Source organism: Peromyscus eremicus, chromosome 1 (assembly GCF_949786415.1).
Source record: "Peromyscus eremicus chromosome 1, PerEre_H2_v1, whole genome shotgun sequence".
Taxonomy (NCBI): domain Eukaryota; kingdom Metazoa; phylum Chordata; class Mammalia; order Rodentia; family Cricetidae; genus Peromyscus; species Peromyscus eremicus.
The window spans coordinates 154,834,414-154,856,887 of record NC_081416.1 but is presented as its reverse complement, the minus strand read 5'-3'; the positions used below and the strand labels follow the sequence as shown (position 1 = coordinate 154,856,887).

The following is a 22,474-nucleotide window of genomic DNA, read 5'->3' as shown; positions in this document are numbered from 1 at the left end:
AGGGATCTGTGAAGGAAAAAGGAAACACAGGTGACTCATTGCCACATTTTCCTTCTGGTCTGGAAGTTTCTAGTTGTCTTAGTTAGGGTTTCTATTGCTGTGAAGAGATACCATGACCATAGCAACTCTTACAAGGAAAACATTTAATTAAGGCTGGCTTACAGTTCAGAAGTTCAGTCCATTATCATCATGGTCAGGAAGCATGGCTGTGTGCAGACAGACATGGTGCTGCAGAAGCAGCCAAGAGTTTTCCATTTGGATCAGCAGGCAGCAGGTAGAGAGTGACACTGGGCCTGGCTCGAGCATTTGAAACCTCAAAGCCCCAATGACACACTTCCTCCAACAAGGCCACACCTCCTAATAGTGCAACTTCCTATAAGCCTACAGGGGGCCATTTTCATTCAAACCACCACACTGGTCATCTCTGTTTTTAACTCTATGGTCAATCATTTGCTCTGTGTACATGCCCAGGGCTTTACACTGCTCTTGGAACAGGAACAAGAAGTGTGTGCATTCTACCTTGTCTGCACTCAGCCTCTGGCTTTCAAAAGACTGTATCTTTTTTTTTGTTTTGTTTTTTTGTTTTTTGGTTTGTTTTTTTCGAGACAGGGTTTCTCTGTGTAGTTTTGGTGCCTGTCCTGGATCTTGCTCTGTAGACCAGGCTGGCCTCGAACTCACAGAGATCCACGCAGGTTACCTCCTGAGTGCTGGGATTAAAAGCATGGGCTACCACCGCCCGGCAAAAGACTATATCTTACAGATATGTGTAAGCACCTGAATGTATGTACATGCAGAAGCCTGTGGAGGTTAGAAGACGCTGTCCAACTCCCTGTAAGTAGAGTCACAGACAGTTATGAGCTGCCAGTGGGTGCTGGGAACTGAACCTGGGGTCCTCTGCAAACAAGTAAGCATTCTTAACTGCTAAGCCATCTCTCTGGTCCCCTAACTCTCTTTTTAAAAGATTTTATTATTTTATTTATTTTGGTTTGTCAAGACAGGGTTTCACTGTGTTGCCCTGGCTGTCCTGGAACTCACTCTGTAGACCAGGCTGGCCTTGAACTCACAGGGACGCACCTGCCGCTGCCTCTGCCTCTTGAGTGCTGGGATTAAAGGTGTGCACCACCACCATCTGGCAAGATTTTATTTTTTTAAGATTATGTCCCTAAGTATGTATCTATGAACGGGCATGTACTTGTGAGGGAAGTACGGTCAATCAATTATGACCACGTCAAATTATGGTTAAAGGACAGCACACACACCAGCAGGCAGAGATAGCTTTGGTTATTTTACATGTAGTGTTTGACCAGTCAGCAAGAGCACACATTCTGTGTATTGGGAGGATGTGACTATGACAATTTTATAAAACACTATGGAATAAAATAACTGCCCAGTCTGGAATGGTGGCTCCTATCTGTAACCCAGCACTTGGGAGGCAGAGGCCAGAGGACTGCCCGGGTTACAGAGTAAGACCTTGTCTCCAGATGGCTCGGCAGTTAAGACCATTTGCTGGTCTTGCAGAGGACTCAGGTTTGGTCCTCAGCACTCATTTGTCAGCACATAACCATCCATAGCTTCAATTATAGGGGATCTGGAGCCCCTTCTGGCCTCTGTGGGTACCAGGCATGCATGATATACACATATACATGCAAGCAAAACACTCATATATATAAAGTAAAAGTAAATATTTTGTAAAAAATGAAAACAAAACACCTCCAAAAGGATTATATGTCCAATTGAGTTTTATACTAAAAAATAGGTACTATATTTTATATATTAAGAAATTTTAAGAGCTACACTGTATTTTAAATTGTAAGCCATGTTTATAAATGGCAACTCACTGAGATACCTGTGCCTTGATAGACACTTTCAAATGATTTATTTATTTATATTTTTTGCCTGCATGAGTTTATGTGCACCACATGCATGCAGTACCCATAGAGGCCAGAAGAGGGCATCGGATCTCCTGGAGTTGGATTTAAAGGAATGTAACTCCACATGAGCTGCTATGTGATTGTGGGGAATTGAACCCCGATCCTCTGCAAGAGCAGTAGGTGCTCAAAACTACTGAGCTATCCCTCTAGTGTCTAGAGGCACTATTTAACTTGAAAAAAATGTTGATGGGCTGGAGAAATGTCTCAGTGGTTAAGAACACTAACTACCCCTACAGAGGATCCAAGTTCAATTCCCAGCACCTACAGGATGGCTAACAACATCTATAACTCCAGTTCCAGGTGTATCCAACGCCCTCTTCTGGCCTCTGTGGGTACTGCATGCACACATGTGGCCCACATACATATATGCAGGGAAAACATTGATACACATAAAACAAAAAAAGTAAATAAATCTCACACACACCAAAAAATGTTGTGACTGTCAAACTGGGTTGCACACAGTACTCAGTACTCAGTTCTGAGCTTCAGGTGACCACAGCATAATCACACAGATCTATGTAAGAGTTCTGTCACACGTCTGCACCAGTTCCCATCTCATCATGCCCACCGAGAAGATGGAGGCAGGCGGTGCTCACCTTCACGGCCGGTAGCATGTCCACGGAGTCCAGGATGAATAGCACCAGCGCCTGCAGCAGCATCATGAACTGGTTAAACTGCCATGTCAGGCTGAAGAGAAAAGTTGATATGAAAATGGCAACAAGTGTCAGCTTCTGTGGAAAGAAGGAGAAAGCTTTGGATAATTTACATGTCTCCAGTCATAAAAAAAATCTCACAGTTAAGTTTCCTTAGGAGCAGCCTATATCCCTATAAACCAAATGAAAGTAGAGAAAGCACACACTGCTGCTTTGAAAACCTTTGCATTTGTTATTTAAACTCTAAGTACCCCGAAGTGACATTCTCATATAAATATTCACATATGGTTTGTGCATTCCACGCTGATCTAGAGGCCGTAATATACCAAAGCACATCTCAAGAGCAATGGCTCAGAAATTCTGACAGTTTCACAGAACTGTGTGTGGGCTTCCTGCAACTACTTGAGGGTAGATTGTAAAGAGGACATTTTAAACTTGAAAACATTTTCTTCGCAAAGGAGGAAAATGCTCAGAGGAAGAGAGCTTAACTGGAAGGGAAGAGATGGTCCAGCAGTGGAGAGAGCTTGCTGCTCCTGCACAGGACCTGAGGTGGTTTCCAACACCCGCTCGGGGCTGCTCACAACTGTCAGTAACTCCAGCTTGAGGGGGTCGGCGCCCTTCTGTGGCCTCCAAGGCACCAGAACCCAAGTGCCTGTACCCCCACCAAATACATCCCTGCACACATAATTTAGAAATCATAAATTTGGTCACAGAATGAGAGCTACCCCTGAGAACTGCAGCATCCTGCTTCTCAGACAAAACCAGGGGATTAAAAAGAACTCTAGGAACTCCGGGCTGGCAAAATACCTAGGTGGGTAGAGACACTGGACCCCAGTTTAATCCCGGGAACTCACACTGTGGTGGGAGGAGAAATGATTCCCCTGAGTTTTCCTCTGACCTCCACGAGTGCTGTGGCACCTCACAAACCCAGAGACACATACATTGGACAGACAGACAGACAGACAGGCAGACACACACACACACACACACACACACACACACACGCACACGCACACACACACACTCTCTCAGACTCTCTCTCACACACACACTCTCTCACATACTCTCACATACATTCATTCACACACACACACACTCACACACACATACTCAGACACATTCATTCACATACATAAACACACTCACACACACTCATACACACATACATACATTCATTCACACACAGACACATTCATTCACATACAATCACACACATACATACACACTCACACACTTTATACACACATACATTCACACACACAAACTCACACTCAGACACATTCACACACATACTCTCACACACATACACACATACATTCATTCACACACACACACACTCACACATATACACACACATCAGACACATACACACACACACACACACACACACACACACACACACACACGTAAAGTGTTCTTGAAACTTACTTCAGACAGAGGCTGTAAGTTTGGTCTCAGAAAGTAGGTAACTGCCGCAATCTGAATTGCGAAGAAAGGCAGAGCCCAGTTCTCCCTCAGCGGGATGGTAAACTCAACTCTCGTGGTATCTGTTCTGTAGGGAGAGAACACAGACAACCAGACTAACAGTTCTTGTGATGATTCCTCTCAATGGCCACTTTCATCACCATCTTCATCCCTTGGGTTCCTCGTTAGCTAAGTGCTGGGATCGGAGCTCAAGCCCGTGTTAGCAAGGGTACTGAGGACGCCGAGTGCCCACGCCAAACTGCCCCTCAGACTTTTCTCTAGATGCTGAAGGCAACGTTTTCTCTTCTTTGCTTTTTCTTTTAAAGATTTTTATTTTATGTATCTGAGTGTTTTGCCAGCAGTGGCCAGAAGAAGGCATCAGATCCCCTAGAACTGGAGCTACAGGTGGTAGTGAGCCACCATGTGGGTGCTGAGAACCAAACCTGGGCCCTCTGCCAGAGCAGCCAGTGCCAAGACATCTCTCTAGACCTCAAGACCTTATTTTCCTTAGCGCTTTGTATCTGATGCTGAAACGTGCTGATGGCGGTAACCTTTCAAATGGCTTACCCCAACAGAATGCCACCCTCCAGAGGACAAGAAGAGGTGAGCTTTCACCTTTGTGTAATCAGTACCAGACACACTCATGCACAGACTTCTGTAATCAGTACCGAGACACACACATGCACAGACTTCTGTAATCAGTACTGACACACACATGCACACACTTGTGTAATTAGTACTGACACACTCATGCACATACTTCTGTAATCAGTACTGACACACACATGCACACACTTGTGTAATTAGTACTGAGACACACACATGCACACACTTGTGTAATCAGTACCAACATACACTTGTGTAATCAGGACTGACACACATATGCACACACTTGTGTAATCAGTACCGAGACACACACTCATGCACATACTTGTGTAATCAGTACCGAGACACACACACTCATGCACACACTTGTGTAATCAGTACTGAGACACACACATGCACAGACAATTGATGACGACTACAAAGAATGGCAGTGCCCTTCAGTGTGTGTGAGCACAGATGACCCCCTTCTGAGTTTCAAGGTCCATACCTCTAAAATGAAGGTCACAGTACCTACCAAGTGGGGTTGCTGTTGTTTTATTTTGAGACAGGGTCTCTCTGTGTAGCCCTGGCTGCCCTGGAACTCACTATATAGACCAGGCTGGCCTTGAACTCACAAAGATCTGCCTGCCTCTATATCTGCTATACTACCAAACCCAGTCCCTAATATGGTTGTTAAAAGAATAGATTTTGTAAAGTGCTGAGCACATTATAAGCATTCACTAGACTTGTAATAAAAATAATTTTGGGAAGGCTGGAGAGATGGTTCAAAGGTTAAGAGCACCAGCTGCTCTGGCAGAGAACCCAGCTTTAGGTCACAGCACCTACATGACAGTTCACAACTTTCTCTGACTCTAGTTTCTGAGGATCTGATGCCCTCTTCTGGCCTTCACAGGTAACAGGAACAAGTATGGTGCACACACACACATGCAGGCAAACACTTAAATACATAAAATGTGAAAAATCTATATTAAAATTCATTTTAAAACTTTAGGGGCCTTACTAACTATTGCTGCTGCTACTGTAAGCTGGGCAACAATCCAGTAAGTCTTTTTTCAAGACCAGGGTTTCATTCTGCAGCCCAGATGGGCTGGTTACTTGCTATATAGTTCAGGCTGCTCTCATACTTGTGGTGATCCCCCTTCCTCAGCCTCCTGAGTGCTAGGATTACAAGGCATAAGCTACCATGCCCAGCCAATCATCTTGAATAGGTTTTAAACTGATATTTCATAAGGCTCCCACACTTACAAATTAATATGAAAATATATATCAATAATAATAACAACAGAATTGCATGCACACAGCACTGAGTCTTTTGCTACAAATCCTATTATGACGGACAGGGAACCTGGGTGTGATGGGGAAGCCTCTGACTGCAACAGCTAGGAAAGCAGAGGCAGGAGATTGGAATTCAAACCCTGCCTGAGCTACGGAGTGAGTTCAAAGACAGCCTGGCAACATAGTGAGACCCTGTCACAAAATCTGAAAACTACAAAGTGAGTTTAATAGTAGAATGCCTGCAGGGCATACACAATGCCATGGTTTTACACACACACACACACACACACACACACACACACACACACTCATATACACATACACTCACTCACTCATACACACACACATATACATACTCTCACACCTACACTCTCACAAATACTCACATACACACCTCTCACACACACATTCACTCACACATACACCCACACTCCTCTCACACAACACTCATACACCCTCTCTCACACACAAACATTCACACACCTCTGCCATCACCTAACTGTTTAGAGATGAGGTGTGTTCCTAAAGAAATACTGACCGCAGAGCAAGCAGGAAACGACAGTGGGATTGTAACAGATGAGGCTGTGATGTGGTACTTCTCAGAGGGAAAACTTCTGAACGGGGCTAAACAAGAAACCACTCTCAACCCAAGAAGTACGGCACACCGTGCTTCGGCTCACCAACCACACTATTTATAGTCCTCCTTCATTCTCACTCAAAACCGGGAAAAGAAGAAGAGCAAGCTGACCTGACTCACCTGTTGGTGACGTACCAGAGAGCTGCCAACAGTCCTGACAGCCAGGTGCCACTGAGAAGCCAGCTGGTGATATAAAGGGCTGTGACGTAGACTGCTTGGAGCCCGAAAAGAGTGTAGATATAAAAATAAACAGGTTCTAGATATTTCTGTAAAAGGTAACAATAAGAACTGTTCATCAGGGCCTGGAGGTAACTCAGTGGTAGCTCATTTGCCTAGTGTCTTAGTTACTGTTCTCTTGCTGAGAAGAGACATGGTGACCATGGCAACATACGGAAGAGTTTATGGAGGCAGTTTCAGGGCGAGTCCATGACCATCATGGTGGGAGCATGGTGGCAGACAGGCAGGCTGGAGCAGTACCTGAGAGCTTACATCTTGATCCACAGGAAGGAGGTAAAGAGAGAGCTAACTGGGAAAGGTGTCGGCTTTGAACCCCTCCCCCATCTAACACACACCCACTCCAACAAGGCCACACCTCCTAATCCTTCCCAAACAGTTTCACCAAGTGGGGGACCAAGCATTCAAATATATGAGTCTATGAGGGCCATGCTCACTTAAATACCACACTTGGGTGTGCCAGGCCCTTGGTTCATTCTCCAAACTATGAAAGTTTATCATAGAAGTCCTAACCTTCCTTACTGGCATTTAAAATCATGTCCAGAGAGGGGACTATGGAGCTGGCTCAGTGATGAAGAATGCACACCACTCTTGTAGAGGACCCAAGTTCAGTTCCCAGCATCCACACTGGGCAGCTCTCAGCCGCCTGTAACTCCAGTCCCTGGAGATTCTAAAGCCTTTGGTCTCTGTATGTACCTGTACTCACATGTACAAACCTCTACCCAGACACACAAAGCCCACAAATCCAAAACAAAAGAAATCCTCGAAGACGTGTGCACAGAAAGGTAACGCTGAAAAGCTCGCAGCAGAGCCTGCAGCAGGGTCACCACCACAGGAGACTGTCTTTCTTCAAACTCTCAAGAGCAGATGCAAGGGAGGCCTCCAGACAAACCAACACCAAACTCTGTCTCATTCTGCCTCATTCACGGGGAAGTGGCCATTGTGATCTGATAATTTTATGTGTTTTTTTTTAAATCATAAAGGTAAGTCATAGAGCAGGGTGGTGGTGGTGCATGCTTTTAATTGTAGCACTCGGGAGGCAGAGGCAGGTGGATCTCTGTGAGTTCAAGGCCAGCCTGGTCTACAGAGAGAGTTCCAGGACAGCCAGGACTACACAGAGAAACCCCTCTCCCAAAAAAAAGTTAAGTCATAGAGAAACAGGTTAGTCAGGAATGGTTACACATTTTCAAATGAAACTATTTCTGAAGCTTCTAGACTGCATGCATATTATGAGATAAGCCAGGAAGCATCTACTTGTAAAAATAAAGTAACAGTATTTTACAGGACTAAAAAAAACAGAGCAAAACCAGCTGAAATCAGAAGATGAGTGAGACTTCCACTCTGACCAGCGGCAGGTGAGGACCTTCATCAGACACTAAGAACGCAACGAACGTACCTGTATGGGGAGGACTCTATACAAAACACTGAGGAAAACTTCTTGGTAAATATTCATTCGTTGGAGGAGGTTAATCGTCCTCATGGATTCCGTTTTATTGTCATAGATTAGGCCACGAAAACCTAAGGATATTTGGGGGAAAAAAATCAGAGAAAAAAATGACCACCATACTTCTCCATTAATTCAACATGATGCATAGACTCTTTAGTATTACACTGAGAGTGTGGACAAAATAAGTGACCTTGGAGTAAATTGTAGAGCCATAGTGACAGACAGCATGACAGTGAGACAAAAAACGGACAAGCAGAACAATGGGAAAGAACAAAGGACCCACAATAAACCCATGTAATATGGCAACCTGACATCTGACAAAAACATCAGAAACACGTGTGAGAAAAAAAAGGTTGGCGGTGGTGGTGGCGCACGCCTTTAATCCCAGTACTCGGGAGGCAGAGGCAGGTGGATCTCTGTGAGTCTACACAGTGAATTCCCCAACAGCCAGGAGTACACGGAGAAACCTGTCTCAAAAAACAAAAACAAAAACAAAATAAAAAACCAGCCCAAACCTGCAATGACACCTGCTAGAGGAAACCATGTCACAATATAGGTACACATAAGAACTTCTGAGCAGAACCCCGACAGTATGGCCCCCAAACTCACAAATGTGATGGCATGAATTTAAAAAGCTTGTGCACAGCAAAGGAAACACATCAGAGCAGACACAAAAGACTATAGAATGGGAAAAAACTACCAGCTGTACCTCAGACAGACGATGAATAGCTAGAACATATAAAGAACTACAGAAATTGAACACCATAAAAACAAAACTGCTAACCAGTAAATGGGTTTATAAACTGTCGAACAAATTTTTCAAAAGGAAGAACACAAATAGTTGACAAATCTTTTTTAAAATGCTCAACATCCTTAACCATTAGGGAAATGCATATTAAAATGACTTGGAGAGTCCACTTCACGCAGGTCAGACAGGCCATCGTCAAGAAAAAAAAAGACAGTAAATTCTGGAGAGGACTTGAAGAGAAGAAGAGCCCTCCTCCACAGCTGGTGGGCGTGTAAACTGGGGCAGCCAGTGTGGAAACCAGCGTGGAGGCTTTTCAGACAATGAGAACCAGCCATTAAAAACCAGAGCCCCTCCCACCCCACGCACATGCCCTGAGAAGCTATGGCAGTTAATGTTTGCTGGGGCAGGCGGATTGATTTCCGTCAATGGTATAACCACTGTGAAGTTGCCCATGCTCCAGTAAACACCACCCACAAACGATTATTAAGGCAACCTCGATTTAACTCGGTGGTCACAAACAAAACGAAGCAAACTTAAAAAGATGTGAAAGCACATAATGAAACTCGTTGGGAAGAAAACAAGGTTTAGTGGAGGCAGGGGGATGAGAGTGGATAACGAGGGAGATAAAAATGACCAAAATGCATTATATACACATATGAAATTTGACAAAGAATTTTAAAAGCTAATTTCTTCCTCAAAAGTACTCATCACAGGATCGCTCATCCGGTGTCAGCCTGTCAACAGTGTTAGTTGTTTTTGTCGTGTAGCAGGAGTACACAGACTGGGATTTGCAGAAACACAGATCCACCTGATGTCACGCCCGCCCACCGATGGCTCCCGATAGAGGGAGTGCTATCGTACACGATGAGACAGACACTCCTAAGAACATGCTTCCGTCACAGGTACATTCTGAGGAACTGCTGGTTTTGAGAACCCCTGACCTGGGCTTAAGTCAGCACTAAGGGGACAAAGACCCAGCTCCACGATACCAAACTTGCCCTCAGCATCCTGAGAGGTTACTTAAATTTTGAGGGACCCTGACTCTTGCCAAATCAGGATGTATGGCTTTGATGTTGAAAATAGTTTCAGAATTAGCCAGTATGATGAAGGCAGAGTTGGAGATTAAAGCTCTTAAGCTAAACTCTCAAGAAGAGAGGGCCAGCACACCCAAGACACAGATTCAGGCTACTGTATTGCTGCATCTCGTGCCCCACGGTGCCAATGTGGAAGGTGTTGGAAGCTGTGGGAATTTCATTGCTCAGTGTTTCTCGGGACATCACCTGCCTCCTTTGTCTCTGTTTCCCTCCTTGAAAGCTGAGAAGACAGGCTGGCTCCAGAGGTACCTTGAATGGGATTACAGTCTGATAAAATAAAACCAGGAGCTATGGGAGTTGGAGAGATGGTTCAGCAGTTAAGAGCACTGGTGTCCTCTAGAGGACCCAGTTTGATTTCTAGAACTCACACGGCAGCTCACGACTATCTCTAACTCTAGTCCTAGGGAGCCCGTACTCTCTTCTGACCTCCACAGGTACCAGGAACACACATGGTACACAAAACACTCATACATTATTATTATTATTATTATGAGTCAGGTGTGGTGGCGCACGCCTTTATCCCAGCACTGGGGGAGGCAGAAGCAGGTGGATTTCTGAGTTTGAGGCCAGCCTGGTCTAAAGAGTGAGGACAGCCAGGGCTACACAGAGAAACTCTGCCTCAAAAAACAAAACAAAACAAAAAACAAAAAACAAATGCAGGCATTTGTGTGTCTCTCTGTCTCTGTCACACACACACACACACACACACACACACACACACACACACACAATGCATCAGTGCAGAGCAGGCCTTGACCCACAGCAGAGCAGGCAACAGCGCCCAGACTGCAGCAGTTATGATTACCTTGCAGGAGGGTCGGCGCCTGCAGCATCTGCTTGTAGTATGAATAATACAGTCCACATTCCGTCCTGAATGAGATTTCTCGCTCTACTTCCTGAAACAAAGTGAGAATGAACTACTGGGTTTACTTGACCTAGTTTTGTTGAAACACCCACCATTGCTATAGAAACAAGACGCACAACTACAGAACTTAGGAAAGAAAAGATAACCCTGCAAACACCGAAGTCTTGACACAGGGAGGCATGGAGGCGAGTGCCTGCAATCCCAGCAGCAGGAGGCTGAGACAGGGGGATCATGTCTGGTCAGGAGACTATACGGAGAGATCCTGCCTCCAAACAACCAAATGAAGGCTGAGGGTGCTGACGCTGGACGACAGGCTGGATGCCCAGGGGTGCCCATTATTCTCTCTACTTTTGTAAGTGTGATTTCGTAAGAAACCATTTTTAAAACCTGACGGAACTTGTTCCATTTAAGTGGGTATATTGAAGTTCATGGTTTCACACAAATTACAACTACAAAAACAACAATAACAAAACAAACAAACAAAAACCTCTCAAAACTCAACACTAGACCAAGTACTATTAAATCTCAAGAGTGCTGGAGAGACGACTCAGCGGTGAAGACATTCCACATGCATTTTTCTAAAGTATAAGTGACTTGAAAAGCTTCAGTCTATGCCATTACAGACTCCTTTATTCAGTGTTCTAAAAGCCAGGTCCTAGAGCTGAGCTCACACTGTGTAAAAAGTGGTATCGTGCACATCACCACTTCCTCAGGTAGCCAGGGGAGGTCATAAACACTCACACTGCTTGCTACAAATCCTCACTCCAGCACATCTTTGCTCATCCCTACCTGCCATGATTTTTCCAAAGAGTAATAAACATTATTAAAAGAACCACTTATGGGCTGGAGAGATGGCTCAGTGGTGGAGAGTATTGGTTGCTCTTGCAGAGGACCTGGGTTCAATTCCCAGCAGCCACATGGCAGCTCACAATCATCTGTAACTCCAGTTCCAGGGGGATCTGACACCTCCTTCTGGACTCTGTGGGCACTGCATGCACATGGCACACTTAGAAACACGCAGGCACACAGTCATACACAGAAAATTAAAAAAATAAAAATAAAATTTTTAAAAAAGGAGAGCCACTTGGGCTATTTATCTTTAGACCTGTAAATTAATGTGTTTCTTCTACCCATCCTTTAAAAATACTATGAATTTGGGCCAGTGAGTGGGCTCAGCAGATAAAGGTGCTTGCTACCAAGCCTGACAACTTGAGTTCCATCCTCATGACCCACTTGGTAGAAATAATAAGTTATCCTCTGACCTCCACACAGGTGCCTTGGCAAATATGTGCTACACAGACACACACACACAGACACACACATACACACACACACACACACACACACACACAGAGAAATGCAAAACTTAAAAAAAACAGAGTAAAAATATATAAACACTAAGAACCCACTCATGTGCTTATGGAACAATCACTAATGAAATATTAGCATGCACACACACTTATGCATGCACATGCACGATTTCAAAGAAATCTTCTAAGAATGACAAAATATCCAACTATTAACTCTAGGAAACTATTGGCTGGCATTTACTCCTTCTGGGAACATGGGAGGGTAAACTTTATATACTGAACTTCCTGTCACAGAAAATAACCATACCTTGGGGAAGTTGTGCATTAAAGAAGAGAAGGAGAGAGAGGAGGAGGAATGAAGGAGGGAGGGAAGGAGGGGAGGAAGAGCACGAATGAGGGGGAAGGCTGTGAAGGAGGGAAAGAGAAAGGGAGACAGGAAGGAGAGGAAGATGAGGAAGAGGAGTTTGCTAGGCGGGCTGGCTCGGGTGTGTAGTTCCAGTACCCAGAAGGTGGAGACAGGAGGATCACAAGTTGGAAGGCCAGCCTGGGCTACATAGTGAGACTTCATCTCAAAATAAAAGTTTTAAAAGGGCTGGAGGTGTTTGGCACACGCCTTTAATCCCAGCTCTTGGGAGGCAGAGGCAGGTGGATCTCTGCAAGCTCAAGGCCAGCCTGGTCTACAGAGCGAGTTCCAAGACAGCCAGAGCTACACAGAGAAACTCTGTCCTGAAAAAGAGGACAAACAACAACAAATACTGCTGTAGATGCAGCCCAGGAGTGCAGACTAGCCTGGTCTACACATGGGTTCCATTCCTGTAGCGCAAAAGCAAAACAGAACAAAACCACAACTATCAGCCTCGGCACCCTTGCTTCCTGGAAAGGACTCTGGGGCCAGCCCGCCTCCTCTGCCTCCATAGTGGTGCAGCTGAAAGAGGTGACCTTTCTCAATAATGACACCAACCTAGCCATCTTTCATCTTTGTGAACACATGCTCTATCGCTTTTGAGCATATAAAACCAAACTGGTACCCCATGTTTCTGTCCTGTTCAAACTCCCACTCAGATAACCGTGGAGACTGCCTATGGATGATAACTGAGCAAATACTAGCTTTTGTCCATGCAAAAGAATAAAACAAAAATAAACCCACATTAAGTGTAATTACACTCCTCTTTTTTCCAGCTGCGTTTGAGTGTTCACAGTGCCAGCTACTGCCTTCCAGAAGACCCTAACTTCAAACCTATAGTTTCAGTGAGGGAGCCAGCTCAGTCATTCATTCACATCTTTGGGCTTCATTTCCAATAGGATTCTAAGAATTAAAAAAAAAAAAAAAAAAAAAAAGTCTTATAAAGATGGGGGTTATTCAAAGTGTAAAAAGTGGAAAGCTTTTACGCCCTTCCCCCCTCTTTACTACACCCAGAACAGTAAAAACCAAAGGGGGATCTAATTAGTGAAAAACGCATTCAAACATGATTAATTGGTAATCCTGGCACCAGCTGTCTCAAACCAAATGCTATCCTTTATTAGACAGACACTCGCAAGTTTTACATCTGCTTCACGCTAAGAGAACATCTGCTTCACTCAAACACTTTCCCAGTTCTACAGCAATTTATACTCTGGCTGGTGGTTTGCACCAATGAAAATGTACATCCGTCGAAGTTACCCTCTGTAGAATGCAAAGTGGACAGATACTCCCCATTTTAATTTGCATAGGTCCTGGAGGGGAGAGCAGTGTTTGGTAAAAGAATAAAAACGTGTCTGAAAATAATGATAGAAAGAAGCAGACAGACGGATGAACTGGATTCTCTTTTGTGTGTGTGTGTGTGTGTGTGTGTGTGTGTGTGTGTGTGTGTGCGCGCGCACGCACGGACCCACAAGCACAAACCAGAGCCGGCAGAGGGTGTCAGGCCTCTGGATGCTAGAGTTCCAGGCTGTTATGAGCAGACAGTACAGGTGCTGGAAACTGAACTATGGTCCTCTAGGACAGCAGCCAGTGCTCTTGACCTCCAACCCATCTCTCTAGACCCTGTGCATTGTAGTTTTAGAGATCTGAATGCCTAAAAGCACTGCAGTAATAGCTTGGATAGTAATTTAAATACTAAAAGGTGAAAACACAGTCCCTGGTCTGTACCCCAGGGGTGTGCGAGCAAGTGGCTGGCCATGCCTGAAAGGTTATCACGCCCTTCGAGACAAATGACACCCAGTTTGGGAACACATCAAGCTCATTTAAAATATCTCATATCAGTAACTCGTGTTGATAGACTATCCTCTCCCTACCCCCAATTAGGCTGCTGGGAATGGAGATGCCGACGACCCATTAGCTCTCTGAAACGCTGTTACAGAGTTAGGCTAACAAATCATCTCACCAAGAAACCGGAGTTCAAGGGAAGACAGCTGTGCAGAAAGCCCACACTGGGAACCATGCCCTTGGCAAACATACTTACGGCACGTACATGGTTTATTGTCTGGTTAAATTCACATCCATCTGTTAGATGTGAGGATTCCTGCCCCAGACTTGATTAGAGCTGTGACACGTGACAGCTGACAAGCAGCGTTGGTGAGAAGGTTAAGTCTTGCAGGCTTTACCAGCGCGCACTGGGCCTGCCTGGCAGCCGTCGGCAGCTGCCGATCAACCCCGGCTATTCCAGAGACACCTTGATGTGAAGAAGTTTGCGAATCCTGCAGCAGGAAACCTATAAAGCCGTACTGGCGAAACAGAAGCCCGTGGAAACGGACTGGGAAGAAGCCAGGAGAGCCGAACAAGCTTGGAGTAGGTGGAAACAAAGGAGTCTAAGAAGCCAGTCCTAGACCCAGAGGAACAAGGAACAGTGCATGGAGAACAAAGGAAAATGCTCGCGGCTGCTCCTAAGTCCAGTTCCAGGGGATCTAACCCTGACCTCTGACTTCCCCTGTTACCAGGTACACATGTGGCGCGCGCGCGCACACACACACACACACACACACACACACACACACACACACACGCAGGTAAAACACTTACATGCGTAAAATGAATCTAAAAATTTTTTTTTTTTTTTAAAGTAGCTAGGTGTGGGTGTGGTGGTGCACACCTTTAATCTCAGCACTTGGCTGAGGCAGGGGGATCTCTGTGAGTTCCTGGTTTGCATAGTGAGTTCCAGGCTAGATATAGGTATATATAGTTTAACCGTGTCTAAAAAAAAAAAAAAAAGACAATGTGATGGGATGGTATCTGAGCAGAGATCTAGAGGTAACTGTGGCCAGTGGATACCTGAGGGAAGGACCTGCCAATCATACAGAACCACACACAAGTACCAGAAATAGGCAGGAAGGCAAGGCGGCCTGAATGCAGATGAGGGTACAGGAAGAGTGGGTACTAAGGGCTGGAAGGAGGTAATAGAGGGGGCCTCTTCTGCTCCCATAGGTGACACAGATTCATTCTGGGCCTGTACTTGCCAGCTAGGAAGAGTGAAGTGTGCAGAGGAGTCAGGAGTTTGTTTTTACACTCACTAGGTAGGCCAGGCTGGCGGGCACTGACTGATCTTTGTGCTTCTGCCTCATGCTAGGATTACAGACATGTACCACCATGCTCGGACACACACACACACACACACCCTTATATAGTACGTATACTTTATATAGTTACGTGTATACGTGTGAGTGTAGGCTACGTTTGTGCAGGTGTCCACGGTGGGCAGAAGGTGTCAGATCCCAAGGAGCTGGAGTTACAATAACTACTTTTAACCACTGAGGCATCCCTCCAGCCCCTAGAGGTTTGCAGAGTTCAGAGCGGTCCGCCTGGACCACTGGGTGAAATAAGCCAGCTTCAGAAAGATCAACAGTGCAGACATTCCCTCACGTGCAGGATCTATACATACAGCACACATATGTGAGACAGAAAAGGGTGGCTATGTGGAGTGGAGGGAGGGGACTGGAGGGAAGGGGAGCAACTCAGAGCTGGGGCAAACAAAGAGTCCTGGCAGGTGAATGGAGCCGAGCGCAATGGCGGCATGTTTGACATCTCACAACAAAAGCCACTGTTTATACTCGGTTTAAAAAAAAAAGCAGCAAAGCTGGGCTTGCATTAGGGGCTGCAGCAGTCACACAGGCAGAGAAAAGGCACAGTCTCGAGGCAGTCACCTTCTGGACATCGCACGTGTGTAAGAGTGGGATTTGCTGAGCGACTTCATGTAGGGTCTGAACGAACAAGATCTTTCCAAGCCTTCTGGCCTATGCCAGCCAGACATGAAGTTGTGAGCTGCAGATGTGAAAAACGCCGAGGCGGCTCCTAGCTGCCAGGGCTTTGGCCTGCTGCATCTGAAATGCCCACTGGACACCAGAAGAAGGTGGCCAACTAAGGGGCTGATGCACAGGTCTGGATTTCAGGGGAATACCTGAGTGGGGTCCTCACTGGGAGCCACCAGCACGCAGATCTTAAAAACGAGGGTGGATGGAAGAGACCTGGGGTTTCAGCCATCAGGAGGTCAGAGGCCGAGGAGCAGCATTAGAAGCCCCTCGGGCTCAGTGGCAGAGGCAGGAGCCAATCCCAAAGAAGTATGTCCTGGAAGACCAAGTCCAAGCAAGGCTGAGTGACTACTACCGGGTTTAGCATCTTGGAGATCACTGGTCATTTTACTAAACGCCTTTTTAGAGCAGGACTGTGTACTCAAGCCCAGTTGCAAAGGGTTCCAGAAAGAACCATGAGAGAAGAACAGGGACTACAGTAGCTCAAAAGGAAGAGGGCACAGCGGACGCATGCCCCAGATGGGAGCAAAGGTGCAAACATCAATGGCAGAGCGCCTGCGTCAGCAGAGGCGCAGAGAAGCCAAAGGCACAGCTAAGGCACAAGAACCAGTCAGGTACGGTGTGAAGGCTTGTTGTCCTCAAGTCCCCAGGCGGGATGAGGACTGAAGGCGGCCGCCTTGTGAAGATCTGAGCTGGGAGCTGGGCCTGGTAATCCACACCTGTGATCTCAGAGCTGCAGAGGCCTCATGTCCGAAACGCAGTGCGCCCAGTATACACGCAGTCATCTGTGCATGAGCACAGGGCTGCGACAAAGTCATGATGCCCAGCGTTCGGGGGTCCTAGGTGGAGTCAGTCGCCCTTTTCAGCTCTCACACAAAGATGAACAGAGGATGAAGAGAACAGGGTCAGTGTAGCAAGGACCTCAGCTCTGATGTCAGCTGGACAGGGTTCCCACTCCAGCTGTAGCATGGAGAAACAGTGACATCACTCAATCCTTTTGAACCTCAACTTACCTTTCATAAAATAAAATATACTCTATGAGGAGGAGGGCTTCAGGACTTCAGGTTATAATCTATGTCGTGTGTGTGTGTGTGTGTGTGTGTGTGTGTGTGTGTGTATAAACATGTTTCCTCTAGGAGTTCAGCATTGGCCAGTTCTGTGTTCTCAGTCACTGCACAGATGCTAAGTAACACAAGGAAAACCAGCTGCAGCTCCATGTCGGCACTGCAACGGCTTTGTAGAATGTGTTCTAGAACGGTTGGAAACCACCGGAGTATTTGGTTTTGGGTTTGTTTGTTTGTTTGTTTAAGAGTTTAGGTGTCTACAGCTACGGCTCAAGAGTGAAGCGCCTGTCTAGACTCCACCAGCGAGGGGCCGGGGGTACAGCTCAGAAGGAGGGGGTACAGCTCAGAAGGAGATCATTTACCTAATGGGCAGAGTCCTTACTTGCATCCCTAGTGCAGGGAACATTTCTCACTTGAAAAAAAAAATCACTAGTGCCTGGTATTTTTAGGGTAAAGAATGGCAAATTATGCTCTATTAAAATTACAGAAATTGTTTTCTGGGGCCACATTTGGCCATTCTTATCTTCCTAGAATTAAATCCACTTTTTTCTAAGACCTCAGATTTGCGTAGGCATGCTACCCGTGCCGTCATGACCTGCTTCCGGTTTTTAGTTTTTGGACTTCTATTTCATTTCTTCCATCTTTGTGCTTTGGTGGACAAGACCAAACCGACAGCTTTTTCTTTTCTTTTCTTTCTTTCTTCCTTTTCTTTTTTTTGATTTATTTATTTATTATACATACAGTATTCTGTCTGTATGTGTCCTTGCAGGCCAGAAGAGGGCACCAGATCTCATTATAGATGGTTGTGAGCCACCATGTGGTTGCTGGGAATTGAACTCAGGACCTCTGGAAGAACAGCCAGTGCTCTAACCACTGAGCCATCTCTGCAGCCCCGATAGCTTTCATTTTCACCAAACGGTTTCCTGTTTATTGATCTACTACTTAGCTGTAGCCCTCCTTTTGCCCGATTGTTTACTCTGCAATTCCACGAAGGAATATTCCATTCACTTCTGGGTGCTTCATTCCTGTTCTACATTATACTATTTAAAACAACAAAACTCCGCACACTGCTTTGAAATACATCTCTGCTTCCTGGATTTCATTTCTAATTTCTAAACATTCCACATTCCTTCCCTTGTGCTCCAAGAATTGTTTAAGAACGACTTTCAGGCACCTGTCTGCAATGTAGAAGGCCCTGGCTTCAGTCCTCAGGGGTACAATAAAGTGAAGGGAAAGTGGAGGAGGGGAAGGATGGGGTGACACTCATTACAAGCAGCAAGGAGTTTTGTTTTCAGTTAGCTTGAATTTTTATTTAAAGGAATGAATGCATCAAAGAGGAAACTGTCACACTATCCTGAGGCAGGAGCCTGAGTGTTTACTTTACTGAGAGAATAAAGTCTTTCTACGTTCTCTGTCAAAAACAAAACAAAACAAACTCTGGGGAGCCAGAGAGATGGCTCAGCCATCCAGAGCACTTCCTGCTCTGGTAGCAGACCCAGGTTCAGTTCCCAGCACCCACATTAGCAGGCTCACAATTGCCTGGCATTACAGTTCCGGGGCATCCAATGCCCTTTACTGGCTCTGGGGACATAGCACTCATGTGCTTGCATATACACACACCTATATGAGTAACTTAAAAATAAAAGTGTGGAAATCAGATACGGTAGTGCACACCTGTAAGTTTGAGGCCGGCCTGGTCTACAATATGAGTTCCAGGCCAGCCAGGAGTAGTGAGACCCTGTTTCAATTAAAAATAATAATAATAAGTTTGGATATATCCGATATACTTGTGTTCATGCATCTTCTGTCCTGCTTTTGGGAATGCTTCTTTGATTCATTCTTCCCCCTCCCCGTGTGTGTGTGTGTGTGTGTGTGTGTGTGTGTGTGTGTGTGTGTGTCCTGCTTTTAATTGGGGAGGTTTACTGGGTGACTTTCTTAACTACAACACAGGACAACTTATTTACGTCTCTGTGTACTAGCTACTGATGTTCTGCAATGAGTAACTGTGATGGTATGCTGTGTATACTTCTTCTGAGCTTTTGGGTAGTTTTCTTTCATAAACACACCTATGGGGATATGTATTTTGAGACAGTATCACTATGGAGCCCAGGCTGGTCTTGAACCCAGGTCTCTCAATTCTCCTATTTCCACTTCCTAAGCGGTAGGATTACAGGGATGTATTACAAAACTCAGATCTATTTGTTGATTTATCATGTAGCTCAGGGTGACTTCAAAAATCTCTACGTAGTTGAAGATGTCCTTGAACTTCTGATCATCTCACTTCCAGCACCCAGGACTGAGGTTATAGGTGTGCACAGTTTACATGATGCTGGAGATAAGCCAGGGCTTTCTGCATGCTATGCAAGCTCTCTACTGAGACCCATCCCCAGTTCAGCTTACCAGATTGGAATAGACACATATTTATAGATAAATTTTGCTTCTAGCTATATAAAAGAAAGTCTCCACTAAGATGTCTCCACTACCTTTCTCTCATTTTTCTTTTCATGTGCCATGTTACTACTATCATATCATTACTAGGTCATTATATTACACAATCAATCATTACTTCATTACACATGTCAGCCTGGGCTGCTTACATCCAATACACTTTGTGCTGTAGTGTTATGTAGCCTTGGTCCTACAGTAAATAAATGCGAGTTCCACTGATAGCATTTATGACATTTTTTTCTTGTTTCTCTCTCTCTCTCTCTCTCTCTCTCTCTCTCTCTCTCTCTCTCTCTCTCTCTCTCACACACACACACACACACACACACACTTTTTTTTTTTTTTTTTGAGATGAAGTCTAGCTATATAGCCTTGGCTGGCTTGGAACTCACTCCATAGACCAGACTGGCCTCTATTTGCCGGATTCTGCCTCCTGAGTACTGGGATTAAAACTGAGTACACTGCCATGCCCCACTTCTATCTAAAGGCTGGGTTAAATAGTTCCTCTTTCAGTGGTGGTTTGAATAAGAATGCCAGCATAAGCTCATATATTTGAATGCTTAGTCACCAGGGAGTGGCATTATTTGAAAGGATTAGAAGGATTAGGTGTGGACTCACTGGAGTGTGGCCTTATTGGAGAAGGTGTGTCACTAGGGGTGGGCATTAGGGTTCAAAAGCCCATGACGGGCTCAGGCTCTCTCTCTTGGCCTTCAGATCAGGATATAGCTCTCAGCTACTATTCTAGAGCCATGTAAGCTGCCATGCTCTCTCCCATGGTGACAACGGACTAAACCTCTAAACTGTAAATAATCCCCCAGTTAAATGTTTTCTCTTTAAAAAGTTGCCTTGGTTGTGGCGTCTCCTCACAGAACAGTGAGAACAGTAACTACGACAATGCCTTTAATACGATGAAATAAGTTAACATGTAAATCACTTAGAATATTCTATAAGCATCATTCAAAATTTAAAAAAATTTGTGACAGGCTAATATGCAAATCACTATTGTAGGCCTAGATTAGCTCTAACTTGTGATCCTCCTGCCTCAGCCTCTTGAGTGTTGTATGTATTACAGGTATGTACCACCACACTGAATTCCATTCATGGTCCCTGAGTTTCGCATGTGATCATGGAAACCCATGACTCTCCTCTCAGGTCATGTGATCCATAATGCCCACTGGCTCCTTTATTAAGTCCCGCAATCCATCTCCTTACTCTTCTCTCTCTCTGAAACTGAGGGGCTGTGTATGCTATGAAATCACTCACCACTTAGATATATCCCCAGTGCTAAGTCTTACAATGTCATACTGCTCTATACTTTTTAATCTTCTGTGCACACCTCACATGCATGGAGTTCAGTGGGCAACTTTGTAGAATTGGCTCTTTCCCCCTCTTTACATGGATTCCAGGAATCAAACTCAGATCATCAGGCTTATGTCCAAACTGCTTCTACACACCAGGCCATCTCAGTGGCTCAGAATTAGTGCATGTGAATACACACACACAAACCGTCTCATGGATCCCAGGCTGGCTTCAAACCCATTATGTAGCCCAGGATGACCTTGAACCTCTGATCTTCTTGACTCTTCCTCTCAATTGCTGGATTACAGGTTTGCTCTGCCATATCATGTTTTCATAGTGTTACTTCAGGCTAACGGTTTTGCTGGGTTAACATTCCCTAGGACCAACTATGTCCTTTCAATTTGTATACCCAAATTTCCCTTTATCCTTGAATTTTCGGTGACAAGTTTCTGTCACCCGTCCCCTTCTCTTTGTTGGGACACCAGTGCTGCATGTTTGCTTTGTCCTTCCTGGCTGCCTCTTCCCCTCCAACACGTGACACATTTCTCCCCACTGCTTCCATTTCCCCGCCTGTCCAACTCTTCCTCTGTGCTTTCCACAGACGAACCTGCAGGATGCTGAACCCTGTTTGGTCCTACTTTCTTTTCTAAATTCTGTCGACTCTTGCTTCCTTTCCCTTTGTGGCCTTCCTCTGTCTCTTTTTAAAAAGCACAGACTGGGGGTAGAGAGACGGCTCAGTGTAGGGTTTCTACAAGAGACACCATGACCATGGCAACGCTTATAAAGGAAAACAGTTGCTGGGCGGTGGTGGCACACGCCTTTAATCCCAGCACTCGGGAGGCAGAGTCAGGCGGATCTCTGTGAGTTTGAGGCCAGCCTGGGCTACCAAGTGAGTTCCAGGAAAGGCGCAAAGCTACACAGAGAAACCCTGTCTCAAAAAACCAAAAAAAAAAGGGAAAACATTTAATTGGGACTGGCTTACAGTTTCAGAGGTTTAGTTTAGTATTGTCATGGCGGGGAGCATGGCAGCATGCAGGCAGATATGGTGCTGGAGACGGGGCTGAGAGTTCTACATCTTGATTCACAGGCAGCAGAAGCAACTTGTACCACACTAGGTATAGCTTGAGCAAAGACCTCAATGCCCGCCCCACAGTGACATACTTCCTCCAACAAGGCCACAC

At 45.4% G+C, this 22,474-nt stretch overlaps 1 protein-coding gene across 1 annotated transcript in view; it reads right to left on the bottom strand.

Annotated features, from left to right (window-relative positions):
* Dpy19l3 (dpy-19 like C-mannosyltransferase 3) overlaps positions 1 to 22,474 on the bottom strand; it is a 68,362-nt gene that overhangs the window by 31,244 nt on the left and 14,644 nt on the right. Inside the window, exons 4-8 of the mRNA XM_059274804.1 lie at positions 10,895 to 10,985; positions 8,197 to 8,318; positions 6,687 to 6,832; positions 4,013 to 4,136; positions 2,528 to 2,662 (exon numbers count right to left, since the gene is read on the bottom strand). Coding sequence (XP_059130787.1) covers positions 2,528 to 2,662; positions 4,013 to 4,136; positions 6,687 to 6,832; positions 8,197 to 8,318; positions 10,895 to 10,985 — 618 coding nt within the window. The remainder of the gene's footprint in view (positions 1 to 2,527; positions 2,663 to 4,012; positions 4,137 to 6,686; positions 6,833 to 8,196; positions 8,319 to 10,894; positions 10,986 to 22,474) is intronic.